At 43.1% G+C, this 22,994-nt stretch overlaps 1 protein-coding gene and 1 long non-coding RNA gene across 2 annotated transcripts in view; both read right to left on the reverse strand.

The window, feature by feature from the left end:
* Positions 1 to 11,867, reverse strand: part of LOC138803695 (D-aminoacyl-tRNA deacylase 1) — a 170,199-nt gene extending 158,332 nt beyond the window's left edge. Inside the window, exons 1-3 of the mRNA XM_069987753.1 lie at positions 11,739 to 11,867; positions 5,240 to 5,330; positions 3,045 to 3,280 (exon numbers count right to left, since the gene is read on the reverse strand). Coding sequence (XP_069843854.1) covers positions 3,045 to 3,280; positions 5,240 to 5,330; positions 11,739 to 11,781 — 370 coding nt within the window. The 5' untranslated portion in view covers positions 11,782 to 11,867. The remainder of the gene's footprint in view (positions 1 to 3,044; positions 3,281 to 5,239; positions 5,331 to 11,738) is intronic.
* Positions 11,868 to 13,605: 1,738 nt separating this feature from the next.
* On the reverse strand, positions 13,606 to 15,704 carry LOC138803691 (uncharacterized). Its single transcript, XR_011365006.1, has 2 exons — positions 15,511 to 15,704; positions 13,606 to 14,197 (listed from the first exon to the last, which is right to left on the reverse strand). It is a non-coding gene; the product is annotated as an uncharacterized lncRNA (long non-coding RNA).
* Between the last annotated feature and the right edge of the window lie 7,290 nt (positions 15,705 to 22,994).

The raw sequence follows: 22,994 nt of genomic DNA on the forward strand, positions 1-22,994 counted from the left end.
TAAGAGTCCCTGGATTTGGGGCTGGGAAGGTGGCTCAGTGGTAGAGCGCTTGCCTTGCATGCCTGAGGCCCTGGGTTCGATTCCTCAGCACCACATAAGAAAAAAGAAAAAAGCCGAAAGTGGTGCTGTGGCTCAAGTGGTAGAGCGCTAGCCTTGAGCTGAAGAGTTGAGGGACAGCGCCCAGCCCCAGAGTTCAGGCCCCACAACTGGACCCCCCCCAAAAAAAAAAAGAGTCCCTGGATTTTCCTGCCCAGGCTGGCTTTGAACCATGATCCTTAGATCTCAGCCTCTTAAGTAGCTAGGATTACAGGCCTGAGCCAGCAGCACCCTGCACAAAGAACTCTTAATACACAATAAGATATGCTGGAACAATGAGAAGTACAAGCTGTCATGTCAAAAATGAACTTTACAACTTTGGGAGGGAGGTTGGAGGGGGGCAGGGGGAGGCTGGGAAGGGATGGGAAGGGGAAACAAAGGAGGAGGCTACAATGCTTGATAAGAAATGTACTCATTATCTTGCCCATGTAATTGTAACCCCTCTATACAGTATTTTCACAGTAAAAAAAAAAAAACTGAGGAAAGATATGCTGGATACTACTGACTCATGCCTGTAATCCTAGCTACTCAGGAACTGAGAATCGGGGTTCAAAGACAGCAGGCAGGAAAGTCCATGAGACTCTTTTCTCCAATTTACCATCAGAAAACTGGACAGGGGCTGGGCGCCAGTGGCTCATGCCTGTAATCCTAGCTACTCAGGAGGCTGAGATCTGAGAATCACGGTTCAAAGCCAGCCCAGGCAGGAAAGTCTGTGAGACTCTTTTTTTTTTTTTTTTTTTTTTTGGGGGGGGGGTCCGCTCGTGGGGCCTGAACTCTGGGCCTGGGCGCTGTCCCTCAGCTCTTCAGCTCAAGGCTAGCACTCTACCACTTGAGCCACAGCGCCACTTCCGGCTTTTTTCTTTTTGCTTATGTGGTGCTGGGGAATCAAACCCAGGGCCTCATGCATGCAAGGCAAGCGCTCTACCACTGAGCCACCTTCCCAGCCCCTCTGTGAGACTCTTATCTCCAATAAACCACTAGAAAACCAGAAGTGGTGCTGTGGCTCAAGCAGTAGGGCACTCACCTTGAGCTGAAGAGCTGAGGGACAGCACCCAAGCCCAGAGTTCAAGCCCCACGACCAACCGGAAAAAAAAAAAAAAAACAAAAAAAACAGAAAACCGGACAGGGAGCTGTCAAAGTGGTAAACTGCTAGACTTGTGCAAAAAAACTCAGGGACAGCACCCACGTGCTGAGTTCAAGCTGCAGGACTGGAAAACACACACACACACACACAAATTAAAAAATAGGCCTGGGAAGAGAAAGAATGATGGAAAGGGTGATATTAAGATGCATTGTAGGGCTGGGAAGGTGGCTCAGTGGTAGACTGCTTGCCTCGCATGCATGAGGCCCTGAGTTCAATTAGCACCACATAAGCAGAAAAAGCCGGAAGTTGCACTGTGGCTCAAGTGTTAGAACGCTAGCCTTGAGCTGAATAGCTGAGGGACAGCGCCCAGGCCTAGAGGTCAAGTCCCACAACCACAAAAAAAAAAAAAAGGATGCACTATAGTCAAATCGACAAGTTGAATTAAAATTTCTTCGTATAGCTACTTAAATATAATAATAAAAAGATTAAAGATAATAATTTTAAAATAAATTTTAATGGGCCTTAATAGATAACTCACCCAAAATGATACACAGATAGCAAATGTGCACTAGAAAGATGTTCTGTATCACATATCATCAGGGAATGCAGATTAAAGCAATGGCTTATATAAATGACTTTATAAGCCACACCTTAGAAAGTCTCATTTTTAGACAAAGAAAACAATTACAAATGCATAAAACAACTGCAAAGGTCAGGAATCTTTAAATGTGATGAAATTTAAGACGATTACTGTTTTGCTTCTGAATCCTGTTTTCTATAAAACATCATATTAATTGCAGTAATAAAACTCTCAATATTATCAAAAAAGGAAATTCAAAGGAAAGAGTTGATATGTATTTTACAAAAATCAAATTCTTTTTTCAACTAGATATATTTTTAAGGAGAGTTGAATCAGGATTAGTGAATAAAGTTTTTTCTTGTTTTATACAATAATTTCTCAAGGCTTGTTTTAAATGGCTTTATTCATTTCTAGCTGAGTGGGTCTAGTCAAAAGGAATAAAAGAGTTAATAATGACACAGTTCAAGAGTGGCTGCATAAATCAGGGAGCATGAATGATCCCATTATCTGGTCATGGATCCCTGGCTTTGAGGAGCTTTTCTAAAGATAAATCCACAAATGCAGCCACATAAGGAGGACCTTCTAAAAGTCAATGTCTGATTCCAATATAAAATGATGGGATGTATGCGATGACACAGGATAGATTGGAGTTCTCTGTGGTGAAACTTTATCACTTCAGAGATGACTTCTCCACACACTGGCATAAAGGTGACAAGAGAATATCATAAAGCAGGTAGGAAGGAAAAGTCTAAGTAAGAATGGAAGAATTACGTAAGAATAAGCAGATACGCGACAGACAGGAAATAGATCCACTCAGGTCTCTAGGTCAGTAAATACAAAAAAGAATAGTCACAATTGACACCAGTATTGGGATTAGTGGGACAGATTCTGTATCTCAAATAGGTCCTAGATTGAATCACTTTAAGAATGCAAATTAGGGACTGGGAAGGTGGCTCAGTGGTAGACTGCTTGCACACAAAAAAAAACAAAACACAATAGCAGACACATTTCTGGACTTCTCAACATTTTCAGAGTATTAACAGAAGCCTGAAGACAATGAAGGGTATTAGAGGCACCCAAAGGATGGCAGCACAACCACCAGCAGTCCATAAAATCAACAATGACTTTCGACAAAAGGAAATGTGGATTCTCTTCACCCTCTGTCTGGAGGACTATCAGAAGCTCCCTGCTGGGGCTATTCTTGCCCTTCAGTGCAAACTCAGAGCACAAGAGATTCTGGGTAAGTGCTCTAGCACTGAGCTACATCCCAACCCTCTTGCCTACCTTTGATGAGCTCTGGCCTGTAGGTCTTGCGCAGCTGCTCCAGGAAGTTATTGTAGAAGCTTTCTGCCTGCTCTGTGGGCATTGCCAGGTGGAAGTCAGGCTTGTTCCCCTTGAGGACACACTGGAGTGTAAACTGGCTAACACACAGCACTTCATATTGTTTGTCCATCACACTCTTGGACCAGTGCTTCCCACTCTCATCCTCAAATACACGCAGATTTAAAATCTTTCGGACCCTATAGGGAAAAGAGCAGTGAAATCCAACTGAAGGATAACAAGGCCCCCAACACATTCTATACTCTCAAATGTCGCCAGCATCCTGGCAAGTAAGGACATTATGAAAGTCCATCACCTATATAAAGCATCACTTTAGGCTTTCAATGTGAACAATTAGGCAAATATTCTGAGAACACTCATAGGAACTACAAATATGTAGAAAGTTCTGGGAAATGACACCAGATAATTGTATCATCACAGACTCCCCAAGCCCATAGGGAGTTCCCCATAATTGTGTGAATGACAAAAGACCAAGGAAGTGGACTATGTAATGGTTATAGGTCAAATTTAAGAACCATGAAAGAATCATCAGCAAGAAATATGAAATTCTACCACCTGAGAGTCACTCTGTAATGCTGATGGCAAGCAGATTTCCATCTACTGACCCTTTACATAGTGTCTTCTGTGGCAGTCACTGTGTATTACTAGTGCTCTGAGACCAAGGCTTATCTTATGGTGAGTCACATCTCTTAAATGCCAAGTTGATATTAGTTATCTAGTATGTCACAGCCATTGTGTCAGTTAGTTTTATTATTACTGTGACCAAATATCTGAGAAAAAAAACTTAATGGGAGGAATTAGGGGACTGGAGGGGTGGCTCAGGTGGTAGGGCACCTGCCAATTATTAGATAGTGAGTTTGAGTCCTGATCTTGGACTAGAGATCTACAAGTAGAGTTGTGGCTCAAATAGTAAAGAGTGATAGCTTTGAGCAAAAGAAACTCAAGAATAGTGCCCAGGCCCTGAGTTCAAGCCCCAAGACTGGCACAAAAAAAAAAAAAAGAAGAGAAAAATACACCTTTAAGTTTTTGGGGTTGGAGGCATGGCTCAGTTGGTAAAGAGCTAGCAAATGAGCAAAAGCATCTGGTACCAAGTTTAAGCCCCTATCTTGTAGGGGAAAAAAAAAGAGAAAAGAAAAAAAAGAAGGAATTATGAATTTTTGCTCATAGTTTCAGTGATTTTTTTCGATTCACAGTATAAGAATGAGTCTGGCACAGCAGCCTGCATCATTGCAGCCACTAAGGAGAGAAGTATATCGAAGGAGAGGGGAGGAGAAGAGAGGAAGAAGAAGAGGGAGCAGGAGGAAGAGAGGGAGACAGAGACTATGCCAACAGGCTTTCTCTTTTTCCCCTTTATTCCATATGGGTTCCTTGCCTATGGCATGATACTACTCACAGTCCAGACAGGTCTTTCTACATCTCTGGAAAGACACGAAAGTGTGCTTCACTAATGTCTCAGGCACTTCTCAATTCAATTAAGTTGGCAATCACAATTAACCATCACAAATCCATCCCTTGTCAGCTTAACACCTAAACACATCTACTTAAATCATAACATTCAACCCAGGCTCTGCCCATCTCATGTTCATCTTATAGTTCAAAGTAAATATAGTATATCTCCCAGAACCCCAATATCTTAACAGTTCCAACACTGTTGAAAGTCAAAGTTCAAAGTCTACTCTGAGACTCAAGGTAAATGCTTACCTGTGTGCCCATGTAAAATCAAAAAGAAGGGGCTGAGAAGGTAGCTCAGTGGTAGAGTGCTTGCCTTGCATGCATGAGGCGCTGGGTTCGATTCCTCAGCACCACATACACAGAAAAAGCCGGAAGTGGTGCTTGGCTCAAGTGGTAGAGTGCTAGCCTTGAGCTGAAGAGCTGAGGGATAGCACCCAGGCCCAGAGAGTTCAAGCCCCACGACCGACAAAAATAAAAATAAAAAAGAAAATTTTATCTTCTAATATACAATGGTATAAAATACACATTTCCATTCCAAAAGAGGGGAATAGGAGCATAGAAAGGAAGAATGGGTCAAAGCAAGACCAAAACCTAGTAAGGAAACATTAAATCCTATAGCCCCACACCCAGTACCTGGGGGCACATATCCCATACAAAGATCTAAGGTTTAGAAATCAACATCTTACATGTGTTCCAGTTCCTTTTGCGTGTCTTCCAGCGAAATACCCAGTAACACACAGATGCCCTGTCCAATGGCACTTATCTGCTCCCCTCCAACTAGAAAGGAACCAAGAGGGAGAAGACTCAGAAGCAACCTGGTGGCATGAAATGCTTTTTCAGTAACCTTAGAACTGTTTTCAACATCACACATATATCTTACAACTTCTTTGAATAGTTAGTGAGAAGCTAAAAGTGAAAGGCAATTAAATCCCATCCTATCTTAATCTAGAATAAATGGGAGCTGTAAAGTGAAAGTCATTAAGCAAGACTAGGAACATATTTTTCATCTGTGTAACCTAAAACTTCTGCTAGTCCAGTTTGCCAGTCTGTAAGACTAGAACAATATTGTCCTCCCCCACAGAAGTCAGCTCAGCTAATCTAATTCTCAGGAAGAAGGTTCCTACTTTTCTTGGAAATCAGCAAACACGGTATCACATGAGCAATGTTCACATCATAAAAACAAGTGTTTTTCCTGCTTACTACAGAGAAGATAAATATACATAAAAACCATAATCCAGGCACTCCTGTAATCCTAGCTACTCAGGAGGCTGAGTTCTGAAAACTGTGATTCAAACCTGCCTGGGCAGATAAGTCTATAAGACTTTGATATCCAAAAGCCAAAAGTGCCACTGTGGTACAAGTGGTAGAGCACTATCTTTGAGTAAAAAACTCAGAGACAGTGTCCAGGCCCCATGTCCAGCAAAAAAAAACAAAAAAACAAAAAAAAAAAAAAACAGAACAAAAACATGATTATATGTTAAGCTTCCCCTCAGCAAACTCTAGTATTAAAGTAACACCCTAAGCCAATATCTGCAAATCTTTTTTTTTCTTTTCATGCCAGTGGTTAGTTGGAGATAAGAGTCTCATAAACTTTCCTGCATAGTCGGGCTTTGAACCTTGATCCTCAGATCTCAGCCTCCAAATATGTTTGAATTATGTATCTCATTTAAAAAAAATCCCCAAGCAAAACTACCCACATTAATGTATTTGTAAACAAATGTATGTCCTACTAACTTTAGACAATACCTTAAGAGTTGCCACAGAATTTAAGCCAACATTCAGCATTATGATAGTGAAACTAAATTCATATCTCAAATGGCAACATTGATAACTTCCTCTTTTTGTCAATTTTTTGCCCAATTTCACTAGATTATTATTGTCTTATTGTTTTGTTGTGTACTGACCTAATGTTCCAATCAGGAATAGAAGGTCAATTTGACTTTTTCCTATTGTTTGCTTCTGCTGTGTAATAATATAAATATGCCTAGCAAGGCAACATGGACCATACCATGTTGCAATATATTACAAGCTAAGGAAAGAAAAACTCCAAGCTGGATGCCAGTGACTCATGCCTGCAATCTTGGCTATTTAGGAGGCTGAGATATGGAGGATAGCAGATTGAAGCCAGTCTGGGCAGAAAAGTCCTCAAGACTTCATCTCCAAAATAATCAGAAAAAAAGCATAGCTCAAGTGGTAAAACACCAACAAAGTGAGCGAGCACAAGGCTCTGAGTTCAAACCCCAGTACCACCAAAGAAAAAAAAAAAGAAGAAGAAAAAAAGCTCTCCTCTTTCTTCAGGTATCTGACAGGACTCCAGGATCCATGTATTCCTGAAAAAAACACCAAAACTGAATTCCTCTTATTGTTTTTGTTTTTATTATTGTGAAAATACTATACAGAGGGGTTACAATTACATGAGCAAGGTAATGAGTACATTTCTCCTCTTACTGTTATGCTGAAAAAAAAATTTGGTGGGGGGGGCCAGTCGTGGGGCCTGAACTCTGGGCCTGGGCACTGTCCCTCAGCTCTTCAGCTCAAGGCTAGCACTCTACCACTTCCGGCTTTTTTCTTTTTGCTTATGTGGTGCTGAAGAATCAAACCCAGGGCCTCATGCATGCAAGGCAAGCGCTCTACCAATGAGCCACCTTCCCATATGCTGAAAATTTTAAAGATTTTCTTCAGTGCTGCTTTTCTTATAATGGACTATGTGAGACTTACTAACCTATTAGCCAGTGACTCAAAAGCTGAAATAAGAGTAATCTTTCCTGAAATATGTGGGCTTATCCTGGGCTTAGTTTGCTCATGTGCATTGCTTTAGAAAAAGTCCTCTGGCTTTAAATAAATTGTTCTTTAAATAAATTATTATTTTCTTAAAATCTCAACTTACTTTCTAAATTTCTCCTAGGTTATTTTAAAAAATAATATATATATTCCATTAAAATAATGTATATACATTATAGAAAACTTGTAAAATATAAGGGAATGGGAAGAAAACAAGACTACCCAAAGACAAGAATTTCAATATTTTTAATAATTTTTTTCTGTATTTATTTATAGATTTTTACTTCATATTTGTTTTCAGCTACTGTAATAACTTTTAATATTTGTATCTTGTCTTAACACTGCCTAAGAAATTTCACATTATAAGCTTTTTCTAAATACCTTTTAATTTTTTTATTGTTATTATAAAGGTGATATACAAGGGGGTTACAGTTACATAAGGCAGGTAAAGAGTACATTTCTTTTTGGACAATGTCACCCCTTCCCTCATGCTCTCCCATTTTTCTTCCCATCTCTACCCACAAGTTATATAGTTTTCAACATAGTGTCTAGTGTGTATCGCTGCTACATTTGTTCACCCTAAGTACTATAAAAAATAATTTTATTGTTATTATTAATGTGTTGTACAGATGGGTTACCATAACATATCTCAGGTAGTGAGTACTTTTTTTTGGACAATGTCACCTTCTTTTGCTTTCCCTCAGTTTTTCCCTCTCTCATTCCTGCCCACAAGTTACATGGGTCATTTTCCACATAGTGTATACTGAATTGCATGGCTGCATTTGTTCATCCTTCCTTCCTCTCCTTCTGTACCCTTTTCCTTAGCCCCAAAAAAAGAAAAAGAAAAAAAAAAGGCAAAGCAAAAACAAACACCATCACTACCAACAACAACAACAAAAACTACTTTGCCACTTCCTGGAGTTCATTTTCTATACACCTTCAATAGCAGCAACCTATCCAGTGTACTAACCAGCTCATTTTACTGGACATATGACTTGTTTCCAGATTTTCCCTTCAATAAATAAACAATGCGCTGGAAAAACTCTGTATACCAAAGTGCTTTTCCACAACTGAGATTATCTTCTTAGATATGTTCTCAGAAAAAGAATCACTAAAGAAGTTCTTTTGTTTTGTAGTACAGTAGTTTGAACTGAGAGCCTTGTGCTTGTTACATGGATACTCGATGCGAAGCCATAAGCCCAGCCCAAGAGCTCCAATTTTTTTTATAAAGTAACATAATAAAAAAATAAATTACAGGGCTAGGAAGGTGGCTCAATGGTAGACTGCTTGCCTTGTATGCCTGAGGCCCTGGGTTCGACTCCTCAGCACCACATAAGCAGAAAAAGCCAGAAGTGGTGCTGGAGCTCTAGGGACAGCACCCAAGCCCAGATTCAAGCCCTACAACCGACAAAAAATAAATAAATAAATAAATTACACTTCTAAGTCTATATATGAAATAGATTGCTGTTCAAAGGGTTCAAAGGGATCTTTCTTATAAACAAATCGTTTCCTGAGGGGGAAAAACATGAGCTTCATTACTTTAATGTGAGCCTCATTATTCTAATAAAAAGATCACAGGGCTGGAAAAGAGTTGATAGTTTAGTTGGATTATTTTCATGAATGAGTGGCATATGCCTTGAGACCTATTCAAGAATTCATATATATATATATATATATATATATATATATACATATACATAAATTCACACACACCAAATTTTAGTGTTGAAATTTAGTGATAGGCAAGCAAATGAATATGTTTGAAATGTTTCCTAATAAAGGTTTTAAAGCAAGACTAGTATGGATTGTGGATGTAGCTCTGAGGTAGGGTGCTTGCCTACCATGCACAAGGTCGCAGGTTCAGTTCCCAGCACTTCAAAACAAAAACAATTAGATTAAATTAACATAGGAATGTGTCTGAAAAATCCCAAGAGATTCTGTCACATAAGATATGTGATATCTGATGTTCAATTCTGTCTTAACCATAACATAGTGGCATCTGGGCACCAGTGCCTCATGTCTGTAATCCTAGCTACTCAGGAGGCTGAGAGCTGAGGACCACAGTTCAAAGCAGCCTGGGCAGGAAAGTCGGAGACTCTCATCTCCAATTAACCACCAAAAAGCAGAAAGTGGAGCTGAGGTTCAAGTGGTGAATTAAAAAAAAACAACCTCAGGGACAGCACTCAGGCCCTGAGGACACGGACACACAGACAGACAGACAGACACACACACACACACACACACACACACACACACACACACACACACACACACACACACACATGAAAGTGGCACTTTAAAACAGTAAAATGTCATTGAATGCAGTTATATTTCAGTGAAGTCGGCCACTTTTTAAGGAGCCAAGATATCCTATTCCACTATATGCCAACTCCCATACTGAGAATCCCACAATTCTTCGACCCCAAATTTCCAAATAACACATTCCCACAATTCATATCTATCTTTCTTTTTTTTTTTTTTTTCTTTTTGGTGGTACTGGGATTGAACTCAGGGCCTTTTGTACTTGTTTTGTTTTGTTTTTGGGTCCGGTCATGGGGCCTGAACTCTGGGCCTGGGCACTGTCCCTCAGCTCTTCAGCTCAAGGCTAGTGCTCTACCACTTGAGCCACAGCAACACTTCTGGCTTTTTGCTTATGTGGTGCTGAGAAATCGAACCCAGGGCCTCAGGCATGCAAGGCAAGCTCTCTACCACTGAGCCACCTTCCCGGCCCCGCCTTTTGTACCTGTTACACAAGCACTCTACCAATTCAGCCATACCTCTAGTGCAACACACTGAGTAAATACTTTGGTTGGTTGATTTTCACTAGAGAACATAAAATTTAAATATCAACTTAAAAGTAGTTCAAACTCCACTCAGCAAATCTCACAAAATAAAGACATATTTTCAATATTCCAGATCAGCAATAGACTTTATGGGACAAAAGATCAATATTTAAATCTGTTGGTGATGATATTTAAAAAATCTTCCAAAAAAAATCTTCCACTAGCAATTTTCCCAATTTCCATGAATATTTACTGAAATGCTATAAAACCTTTCAAACTTTCATAAACCTGAGTGCTACCCTAGTCCTTAGTATTCCAGGACTATTTTCAAAACCATAGTCACCAGAGCAACTTACAAATCATTAGGCAGCAGTAAAAAGTAAAATTTCCTAACAAAATACATGGTCTTGATTGTTTCTTTAAGGGGCTTTGTCTTATTCCTAGATTTCTACTTGGTGGAGCCAAAAACACTAGAATAACTGGAATATCTTGAAACTTTTTTTTTTTTTTTGTCTCATGGAGACCCAGCTGGCCTCTAACTCCTTAGGCTCAATGGATCCTCCTTCTTCAGCCTTCTTCAATTAGTTGGAACTACCTACAATGGGCCCAACTTAAAACAATGTAACTGCCAATAAAGACTGAAGAGTTGGATGGTGGCGGCTCACACCCCCAATTCTAGCTATTCAGGAAGCTGAGATGTGAGGATCCCCAGTTTGAAGCCAGCCTGGGCAGAAAAGGCTGACTTCAAAGTGAAGCTCGGGCTCAAGGGGTAGCGTGCCAGCCTTAAGCAAAGAAGCTAAGCCTCAGTACCTACCTACCTCTATACACACACACACACACACACACACACACACACACACACACTCCCCACACACACACACACACACACACACACACGTCAACTAGTTTAATGTTTGTTTTTAATTCTAAGTAAGCTTGGCCTGAGTCTTTAGTGACTACATAACCTACATCAGTCATCTGGACCCCTTATGTTCCAACTAACTGAACGAGATGACGACAGGTGGGGCGGTTTGAGTCCACAGAAATTGGTGTAAAAGAGAGATGTGTCCTCTTGAGTTCTCTGGCTCTGACCCATGACCTGCAGGGCACTCGGGCCGGCTGGGGGCCGCCAGGCCTCCCCTGGAGGATTGAACGTGCTTGTACACCTGCTAGCTCTGCCAGGAAGCAGCCGCTCGCGTGCGAGCATTGTACCCCGTCTGCCGGGCGTCAAGCTGCAGCCAGACACTGGGAAATGCAGGGAGAGGCGAAGGCGACGGGGCAGCGGGAAGAGGGGCTGGAGGAAGGAAGGGAGAGGGCTCCCTGCGCCGCCAATGCTCCACACGTGTGGTGTGCAACAGCTCCTGGGAGAACGGCCGTGGCCTGCACTCGGGACAGATAAAACCGGGGGTGGGGAGGATTCGATGACGCGATGAAGATGGTGATGGAACAAGGCGCGCTCATGCCGGGCCCAAAGCGGGGACCCAGCCACGTGCGGGCACGCTCCCGCCCGGTGTGGCGCGGCTGCGGGGGCCCGAGGCCCGTGCCGGGAAACCCCTGCCAGGCCCGCGGGTCGCGGGGGCTCAGGGGTGGCGCCTCCCGGGGCCGGCCCCGCCCGACTGACCTGTGACGCTGGCCCGGGTGACGCGCTGCACCACGGCCTTCATGGCGACGGCTAGGGGCGAGTGGGGCGGCGCCGCGCTTCGTCCCGCTTCGTGACTCACAAGGCGTCTCCGTTCACGGCGCCCTCTGCGGGTGACATCCGGAAGCGCGCCGGAGGACCTCTTCCAGCGGGTTGCTGCGTCCCGCCCACGTCCGGCACGCCTACCCACTGATTGGTCCTGCTCACGTCAGCCACGCCCACCTGGACCCTAAGCATGTGCCAGACCCATCCAAGGAGAAGCTCGGCTCAAACCTTGGGAGTGTGAAAAACTCCAGCCAATTCCCCACAGCCTGCGCACACGCCACTCTGCCCTGACCAACCTTAATCTCTGCACTGGGTTTTATTTCTACTCTCCCGCACAAGACCGAATCCCACCTTTGTCCGGAGTTCTTTTTCTGTATTTCTCCTCTTTTCCTCTTCTCTGCCCCCAGATCCTCCCAGTTTATTTGCCGTTTTTGTCTCTGCAGCTAATCATACCAAGTGCAAAAATAGCTGCTAAAATAGCCATTTAACCATGTAAACTACTCGTTTGTCTTAGAAATGTCACAGAGCAAACAGGTGCATGATCCTAGAAGTCTTAATTCCTCCTGTAATACAGATACTAATACTTAGCCTTGCCATAAAACTGTTAGGAAATTAAAATGAAATATACTACATAAAGATACTTGGAAGGTACAAAGGACTATACTACTACCCTAACAAATTATCAGTGATTTTTTATAAAAATTAGCCGACTTCAGCACAGTGCACTTAAACAAAAAATGAAAATAAAAGTCTCAGTTACTCCAGCTGAGTTTAAAATATGGCTTAAGCCGGCCGCCAGTGGCTCACACCTGTAATCAAGAGGTTGAAATCTGAGGAGCACAGTTCAAAGCCAGTCTAGTAGGAAAGTCCGAGAGACTTTTATCTCCAATTAACCACCAGAAAACTGAAAGTGGTGCTGCGGCTCAAGTGGTAAGAGAGGCACTAGCCTTGAGCTGAAGAGCTGCGGGACAGCGCCCAGGCCCAGAGTTCAAGCCCCAGGATGATCAAAAAAAAAAGATGCTTAAGCCCACAGGCTCTGAATAGTGTAAGAAGGATCCTAATGAAAGTAAGGAAGAGAGATAACGGAGAGTGAGAGAGCAAGGAGTTGTCATTCACTCAGAAAAATCTACAAACTAGTATGCTTGAATTCTAAATACTGAATGCAAAATTATCTTTATGAAGTGGTCAAAGCTAACATCGCCAGTAGTAAAAGACCCAATACTACAAAATGGAAGGTCACATGGTATTTTTGCCTCACAGGGTCTTAAGTAACAATGAATAAAAAGCAAAATTCTAACGGGAAAGGACGTATTAACAATTTAGGAAGTATCAGTAATCCACAAAGCAGGGATCTGCTAAAAAGCTGAACTGAGGCTCTCACAAGGGTAAAAGCCAAACACATGGGTGGGAGAAGCTGATCAGCATTCAGCACTGTCGCTAGAAAGTAGTTCCTTTCAGGGTTAACTCTAGGGAAGAAAAAGAAACTGATATGTAGCCAGAAAGAAACGGGATCTAGCTCAAACAGGCTCTGTGAGTGGCTGTGTTCCAGTTCCTCTGAAGACCTCCACTTAACTCTGTTTTAATTCTGAACTTCCTATACATATTTTGATAAACACCTGTGTGATTTAAGCTGGCTGTGTCAGTTTGTTGTTTGCAGCTAAATGGGACAGGTGACATTGATAGCATCATGCTGACACTTTATGTCCCCAGCATCTAAAACAGCATCAGCACTAGTCACATTTGGCCTTTAATCTATACTTGAAGATGTATGTGAAGGTACTGGTCCAGAAGAACAGAAAAAGTCTATTTACTTCAGGAATTTTATTCTAACGCATAAGAAACCCACTATCCAACAGTACCCAAAGGGCTGTTGTAAGCCCCAAAATGAACTGGGAAATTTTGCTGAATTTCAGTTTAACCTAAGGCTTTAATAACCAACATGAAAAAAATGTGAAGTCATATGAGCTAGTTTTGAAAAATGAGCCTATAGAAGCTCAATGTGGAACTTCACCTTGACCTTTTACACAACTAAAATATAAAATACCTTCTGAATTACTATGTTTAGTTTCCTTCAAGGAAATAGTCTCTGCATTTACCACTGATTACATTTTAGAGCAAAGTTAAATAGATACTTTTCACAAACAAAAAACAAATCATCTATCAAACTTAAATGAACCAAAGTCTTTGTTTTCAGAATTCAGCAGTTAATCACAATTATTAACGAGGTCCACCAGTCCATGATTTGAAATAGTTGAGGATTTTGTCAGTAACTGGGACAAAATCTTTTTTATATGTGACAATCGTTTCCACATAAATTCCTTTTAGGAGCTCAGACTTTTCAATTGTTGAGACAGGCATTTCACTTGTTGAATCATCCTTTTGCTCTACTTCATTACCTTAAAAAAAAAAAAAACTTGAGTGATTAACTGTGAAAACAATAACTAAAGTCTTGGAAATAAACTAAGTCTACTACAATGCTTGATAAGAAATGTACTCATTATCTTGCCCCTGTAATTGTAACCCCTCTGTACAGTATTTTCACAATAAAAAATAAAAATTTTAAAAAAGAAATTTAAAAAATAAAATAAAATAAAAATAAACTAAGTCTAGAATCATGCCAATAGATGCCTATCACCATGTTCTTGAAGGAGGGGAGGGGGAGAGAAGGGGGGAGGAGGAGGAAGAAGAAAACGAGGAAAAGGAAGAGGGAGGAGGAGGGAGGAGAAGGGAAGAGGAGGAAGAAGGAGGGGGAAAAATATGACTGCTGCGAGTGGCTCATGCCTGTAATCCTAGCTACTCAGGAGGCTGAGATCTGAGGATCACAGTTCAAAGCCAGTCCTGACAGGGAAATCCGTAAGACTCTTATCTCCAATTAACGACCAGAAAACTGAAAGTGTGCTGTGGCTCAAGCGGTAGAGTGCTTGCCTTGAGCTGTAAAAGCTGAGGGACAGCGCCCAAGCCCAGGGTTCAAGCCCCACGACCAAAAAAAAAAAAAAAAAAAAAAAAAACACCATAACTGCTATGGAACTCATTGCTGGGAATGTTTATTTTCATGAACAAGTGTAATCTTCAAGATTTCACATAAGAGCTGGAGATAGTAACTTACATACAATTCCCCTTAAAAGGTACACATCAGTGGGCTTTTACTATGTTTAGAGTTGTGCAACTAGTACCAGGGTTGCTTTTTAAATACTTTCATCCACTGGGGGGGGGGGGATCTATAATTTAGCAGGCACTTTCTATTGTCCCCACTCTTCACTCAGCCCCTAGCAACCACACTAATCAGTTCTGGTCTCTTCGACTTCAGCATATAATTAAAGGCTAAGAGATTTCCTCTTATACCCAGTAGCTGATTCGCTTTTAATTCTCTTTGGCTGTTTTAGCACTCTTTAACTAGTCCTGAGATTGTTTGCTCCTCATAGGAGATGAGGGCTAAGAGTACCGGGCAGCAAGCACTTCGTTAAAGAAATCCCACCTTGAACTTCACACATTCTCCCAACTGAGAGTAAGGACAGCGGTCTTTGCTAAGTACCGTTCAACATGTCAACGTTACTGGCGTCCAGTTCTTTGCGGATCTCTTAAGAGCCCAGGTCCCTTAAGTAACCGCTTCAACTCGTTTTAGAGTAATCTTGGGGCTTAAGCACAGGGAAGTGACTTTTAGACTCTCAGGCCTGGACCTACTTGCGGTTGGTTGTGTCGAAAACCTTACCTGATGGCGCCTGTTTACGATCCAAATAAAACACAGAGCCTAGCAGCGTCCAGGCGCCTAACGCGTACACCAAAGATAACCGCTTGTACCATACCGAGGCTGTTTGGGGATTCATGTTCAAACTTTTACTCCAAGGTGGCCCAAAGCACCGGCGGGCTGTTGTCTTGTCGAGGTCGTTGCCGCTATCACCAATAGGAAGTCGGCTCTTCAGTCACTTCCTGCTCCACCTCGCAATGTACCTTGGGACTTGTAGTCCACCTTGGGCACCAGGCTATGGATCCTGGGGTAGGTGGCTTTTTGTCAAGCTGTGACAGGCCAAGCTACACTTCATACCGTGTGAAGGTAAGCAAATAACAACTTCTTTGGACAGAAACTTTCCCAATTGCATAACAACAATGCCTATCTTGCCACAGGTCAGAAGATGCAGAGAGGCTTAATTTCATTCTTCTTTCAGGTCTCAGATTTGCAGGAATACCATTTCTCTCTTCCCTCTTCCTCATATTCCTGTAGGTGAATTTTTTTTTTTTTCGGTAGTGGGGCTTGAACTTTGGGCCTGGGTGCTGTCCCTCAGCTCTTCAGCTCATGGCTTAGTGCTCTACCAGTTGAGCCATAGTGCCACTTCCAGCTTGTTCTGCTTACATGGTGCTGAGGAATCGAACCCAGAGCCTATGCAAGGCAAGCACTCTTCCACGGAGCCACCTTCCCAGCCCCCTGTAGGTGAATTTTGTGTGCCTGCAGGTCCAACCCAGTTCACCTTTGTGTTCTGGGTCCCACTCTTTGCAGCCTCCTCAGAGGCCTTTGTCATTAACTACACCCTAACAGCACTCACCCCATTCATTTTCCACTCATGAATTCTATTCATCATACAAATGTACCTATGTCTCAAAAACAAAACGAAAATGTCTTTTGATTCTGTCAGATTCTCTTATTCATGTTTCTTCAAGGCATAATCTACCCACATTTCAGTAGGTGAACACTGGAGAGCAAGGCTGATGTGTTAGGCGCGGGATAGGCAGGAATTACATTACTTTTTTTAGAAACATTTTATTGTCAAGATGATGTAGAGCGGTTTCAGTTACATATGTAAGGAAGTAAGTATATTTCTTTCTTTCTTCTTTTTTCTTTTTTTTTGCCAGTCCTGGGGCTTGAACTGAGGGCCTGGGCACTGTCCCTGAGCCTCTCTGTACTCAAGGCTAGTACTCTACTACTTGAGCCACAGCACCACTTCCAGCTTTTTCTGTTTATGTTGTACTGAGGAATGGAACACAGAGCTTCATGCATGCTAGGCAAGCCACATTCCCAGCCCATGAGTACATTTCTTGTCCAACTTGTTACCGACTCATTTTTTCATTTTTCTCCCACTTTCCCTACCCACCCATCCCCCAAGTTCATTTCCAACATACTGTCTTGTATCGCTGTGCATTTGGTTCACCCTTTGTCCTTTGTCTCACCATTTTGTTGCTCCCCTTCCCTTCCCTAATTTGAAACATATATAGATACCCAGGGTACCAAAATCAAATACAGTAACAACAAAGGATAAACCATAAGGGGAAAAAAAAAACACAAAAAGAAAAAGGTTCCTCAAAAGACTAAACAATAGAGCTTCCCTGTCACTACCGCCTCGACCAGCAAGGAAGACGCGACACCAGACTCTTCTCTCTGCAGTTTATTCAGGACCTTTTTGTAATCTTCTGACCCCAACCCCGGGGAGAATTCCCCACAGCCTTAAGTACCCGCTGGGTAGCCAACCCTGATACGCCACGTGGGAACCACCAATAGGTTCAGGTGCGCGGAAGCAAGCCAGATTCTTTGCCTTAGCCATATCAGGAGTTGTTTACCACAGAGAGCACTCGCCATCGGGAAGGCGGAGGGCGGAAGCCGGCACCATCTTCCAGGTGCGGCCTCTCGCAGCTCTCTACAGTTCCCCCTTTTTTGTTTAAAGAACACAGATGAGAACAGAGGTCTGATCCCTGTTGTGCAATTGCAAGGACTGCATACAAGCCTTCTCCCAGAGGGCGCCTTCTCTAGGGATGACTCAGCCTGTCCATTGATTCGTTTTTCACAAGGACGGGAAAAGGCGAATCGAACCCGTGTGCAATCAAACATGCTCTCCTCGAGGGCAAAACTCATGCCTCTCGACTGCAGTACTTTGGCTTTGCAATCTGTGTTCATTGCTTTAGGGTGGCAAGCCACGCTTAGGGGGACTGACCTGCTCCAATGACTGTAAAGGCTTGGATAATCATGGCTGCACTGCGACGCTGAGAACCTCTAATTTGGCAAATGCACCACAGACATAACAAGGAGGCTAACACCAGGAGGCCTGTCAGGGCTCCCAAACCCGCCCCCTCCTTGGGATGATTCATAGCAGCGGAGATCCATGAAGATAACCCCTCCGCCAATCCGGCATCCACTCGGGTCGAGTTCACCATGACGATGGCAACCCTGAGCTGTTCCATCAGGCTGTCGAACTCCCCAGTTCAATTACCTAAAAGATAACTAGACAACTGTTTAGACAAATTTGCAGCATTTTTTGAATAGGTTTTTTCCTGGGCCTGAACTCTGGGCCTGGGCACTGTCCCTCAGCTCTTCAGCTCAAGGCCAGCACTCTACCACTTGAGTCACAGCGTCACTTCCAGCTTTTTTCCTTTTGCTTATGTGGTACTGAGGAATTGAACCCAGGGCCTCAGGCATGCAAAGCAAGCACTCTACCACTGAGCCACCTTCCCAGCCCCCATTCTTCTGGGTTAATTGCACCACAGCAGCAGCTAATCCAGCATTAGTTAGTGGTCCGCCCAGCTCTCTGCAAACTTTCATCCATGCTTCTAGTCCCCTGTTTTTATATGGGGTTATGGCGGCTCTGCATTCCTTAGTGCACTGCTCGTAAACAAGCTGTTTAATTAATGGCATGGCTGCGTCGGGGTCACCAAAAATTCTGCCAGCAGCCTCGACCATACGAGCAACAAAGTCCGAAAACGGCTCCATAGAGCCCTGCAGGATTTTGGTGAGATTGCCACTCACCTCGCCTTTATTTGGTAAGGCCTTCCATGCGTTTATGCCAATTTTATTGATTTGTTCATAAACTTGAACCGGGTAGCCTATCTGCTGATTGGCGAATCTCCCCTGTCCAAGCAGCATATCTCTGTCCCAAGCTGGGTTTCCCCCAGCCTGATTGGCCGCAGCCTCTTCACTAGCAAATTCAATCAAAAAGGCCTTCCAATCTAAATACTGACCTGGGCTCAAACAAGCTCGTGCGAGCCCACTCCAATCACCGGGTGTCATGCAATGTCTGTTTAGGGCCTCCACCTGGGCTACAGTAAAGGAGGCCGTGATTCCGTATGTCTGCACAGACTCAGCTAAAGATTTTATCACCTTAAAATCTAAGGGTTCATGATACCGCTGTCCCTGTGGATCCTGAAATATTGGACAGGCTAGATTTAACTCGGTTCTGACCGCTTTCCACACGCCTGGGCTGAAAGAACAGCCGGGGCTGCCACTTCCAGGGTCCTCCGCATAGAGCGGAGGGGCCAAAGGTGTGGGGCGGGGCATGGAGGGCGTGCATTCGTCTTTATCTGGGTCCTCCCTCTCCTTCCCTTTCCTCCTCTTTCTTATCTTTGTTTTTTCTATTTGTTCTATGAGTGATTGTAGTTCCTCTGAGTCTGTAGACTCAGAGGTCTCTAGTTCGGCAAAATCAGGGTATAACCCCCCTCTGCTCTCCTCCTTTTCGCTGCCTGCCCTTTCCAATCTTTCTTCCTGCAGCATTTCTAAGGCGGCCTGACCATTCTCTACCGCCTCACTGCAACGCTGGTCCTCGAGACAGCCTCTTATCAGTTTCCATATTGGTCTCACTCCGCTCTTAAGCGTTCCTTGTTCAGAGGCAAAATCTAGGTCCCTCCCTAGTTTCTCCCAAGAGGCCACCGTGAGGCTTCCAGAGACAGCGAACCATGGGGCAACGGTGTCACATTCATTCAAAAATCTCTCTAAAGTACTCTTTTTTATTTTTAACTTTTTTGAGTGCAGTAGCTCATTGAGAGCCAAAAAATTGGGTGCGAAGAAGAAGCGCCCATGTTTTAAACATTTAAAGCTGGTAAACAAACTTTTACTTTCACTTTTGGCTACTCTATTGACTAGCCCCGGGTTCTCACTCTCTCTTTATCTACCGAGAAGAGCAAAAATCCCCCCGCTCTTGTGGCGGATTCCCCTTTTACCTGGGAACTTACTCCCCGCTCTTGTGGCGGATTCCCCTTTTACCTGGGAACTTACTCCCCGCTCTTGTGGCGGATTCCCCTTTTACCTGGGGACTTACCCCCGCTTTTGTCGCGGATTCCCCTTTTACCTGGGGACTTACTGGTGCACCACCCTGACCGCAGAGAGTTCTGAGTCCTCGTTGGGGTTATGGCTGAGTCCCCATACGGGCCACCACGTGTCGCTACCGCCTCGACCAGCAAGGAAGACGCGACACCAGACTCTTCTCTCTGCAGTTTATTCAGGACCTTTTTGTAATCTTCTGACCCCAACCCCGGGGAGAATTCCCCACAGCCTTAAGTACCCGCTGGGTAGCCAACCCTGATACGCCACGTGGGAACCACCAATAGGTTCAGGTGCGCGGAAGCAAGCCAGATTCTTTGCCTTAGCCATATCAGGAGTTGTTTACCACAGAGAGCACTCGCCATCGGGAAGGCGAAGGGCGGAAGCCAGCACCATCTTCCAGGTGCGGCCTCTCGCAGCTCTCTACACTTCCCTATCACCCAGCAATCCCACTTCTGGGCATTTACCCAAATGACCACAAACACGGCCATACTAAAGCTACCAGCACAACTATGTTTATTGCAGCATTATTTACCATAGCTAAGCTATGGAATCAACCCAGATGCCCCTCCGTAAATGAATGGATCAAAAAAATTATATATATATATGCATATACACAATGGAATTCTATGCTTCCATCAGAAAGAATGATACAGACCCATTTGTAGGAAATAGAAAGACTTGGAAAAAGTCATATTAAGTTTAGCAAGCCAGACCCCCCCAAAAAAAAACATTATTTCCCTCATTTGTAATAATTTGTACAGGGGCTGGGAAGGTGGCTCAGTGGTAGAGTGCCTGCCTTGCATGCATGAGGCCCTGGGTTCGTTTCCTCAGTACCACAAAAGCAGAAAAAGCCAGAAGTAGCGCTGTGGCTCAAGTGGTAGAGTACTAGCCTTGAGTTGAAGAGCTGAGGGACAGCACCCAGGCCCAGAGTTCAGGCCCCACGACTGGCAAAAAAAAAAAAAAAAAGACATGTCTAGGATAATCCTAGAAGATGGACAGAATAGCTAGCTATATGCATATGACCGTATAAGATGATGTTAAGCAAAATGAACCCCAAGACATGAAAACAAGAGGTTTTTCTTTGTTGTTGTTGTTTTACATCACTTTTCAGCCACACTTAGACTTGATTTCCAAGCCAATGAGTGCTGGGCACCTGTGGCTCATGCCTATAATCCTAGCTTCTCAGGAGCCTGAGGTCTAAGGATCCAGCCTGGGCAGGAAAGTTTGTGAGACTTTTTTAGGGGGGAGAGGGGGGGGGTCATGGGGCTTGAATCTAGGCCTGGGTGCTGTCCCTGAACTCTTTAACTCAAGGCTAGCACTCTACCACTTGAGCCACAGTGCCACTTCCAGCCTTTTCTGTTTATGTGGTGCTAAGGAATCGAACCCAGGGCCTCATGCATGCAAGGCAAGCGCTCTACCACTGAGCCACCTTCCCAGCCCACTACTCTCTTTTCTCACCAAGCTTACCCACTTTATTAATCTGAAAGCAAATCCACATGGATCACTGCCAACCCACGGTATCTTCAGCTTTTATCCATATCCCACAAGCTCCTTAAAATGTCCACAACTGAATTATCAATGCCACATCCAACAAGAAACATATGTTCTCTTCCCGTGCACCACACCTGGCATACTTGAATGTCAGAGCCATCTATGTATCTCATATCCTTTTTTTTTTATATTAATGTGAAACATACATGTCCCAAAGAGAAAATTTTAGGTTTAATCTGCTTAGTTTTTTTTTTTTTTTTGGGTCCGGTTGTGGGGCCTGAACTCTGGGCCTGGGCGCTGTCCTTCAGCTCTTCAGATCAAGGCTAGCACTCTACCACTTGAGCCACAGCGCCACTTCCGGCTTTTTTCTTTTTGCTTATGTGGTGCTGAGGAATTGAACCCAGGGCCTTAGGCATGCAAGGCAAGCACTCTACCACTGAGCCAACTTCCCAGCCCCTCTGCTTACAGTTTTATGTGCTCTTTCTTCAAGATGTATCTCAATTAAAAATTATATCTAAAATATAAAAATACCCTATGGAAAAGACAGAGAATATGAACTCCTGGAAAATATAACTGTTACATAGGAAATGCTCCAAAAATATAGAGCAGAAGCAGAAGACAGAAAATATAAACTCAAAAGATAAAAGTATCAGAATCAATCAAGATGGCCCAACATCCAATTAATTGGAGTTGTTTCATTTGTCTACATCATACTTAACTGGCTTTTTTTTTTTTTTTCTGGTCCTAGGCATTGTTCCTGAGCTCCTTTTTGCTCAAGACTAGTGCTCTACCACTTGAGCCATAGTGCTACTTACAGAGATTTTTGTGATTAACTAGAGATAAGTCTCACAAACTTTCCTCCCCAGGCTGGATTTGAACTGTGATCCTTAGATCTCAGCCTCCTGATAAGTTAAGAGTTGCAGGCATGAGCCATAGGTGCCCTCATTGACTTCTAATACATAACTTACTTCTAATTTTTTAACTATTGGTCTACCCTAAATAGAACAGAAACTTCACAAGATCAGGAATTCATGTTTTATTGGCTATGTTCCCAGCAAACAGTTGATTCCATAACTTTCTGACAGGAAGTGATTGTGGGCCTAGTTTTACACCCAGCGATAGGAACATGGTCAAATAGGAACATAGATTTGCAGACATGCCCAAGTCCAATGAATTATTTTCCATGTTCTCATTTTAACAAGTCATTTGAGATAGCAAATGTTGCATTGAATCATAGGAAGAATGGAGCTAAATAAGAATCCCACACAAAGAAAGTAAGTCCTGCATGACAGTTGTGTAGCACGTCTAAAAAAAAAAAATGACCCACATTAGAAGTCCAGGACATTAGTGACATCTGAAAAAAGGAAGGGACTTCATTCAGAATAAGCAGCTGGAATTTCTTAGTAAATAAAAAACAAAAAACTTCTCTCAAACATCAACCAAAAACTAAGAAAATCTGGGGGGAAAGCCCCACAAAACAAGAAAATACCAATCCGAATAGGAAGGAAGCCAACTTGTGAAATGATGACATGTAAGAAAAGTGACTCTAATCTTGTCAAGTGACATAGAAACTTACACTAAACAGAAAAGAAAGAAAGAAAAACATAATACTCAATACACATATAAACAATATTTACATCATTAAACTATATATATGCTCTTTATTAGTTTCCACAATAAACTTA

Source organism: Dipodomys merriami, unplaced genomic scaffold (assembly GCF_024711535.1).
Source record: "Dipodomys merriami isolate MVZ:Mamm:240054 unplaced genomic scaffold, mDipMer1.0.p SCAF_346, whole genome shotgun sequence".
NCBI classification, from domain to species: domain Eukaryota; kingdom Metazoa; phylum Chordata; class Mammalia; order Rodentia; family Heteromyidae; genus Dipodomys; species Dipodomys merriami.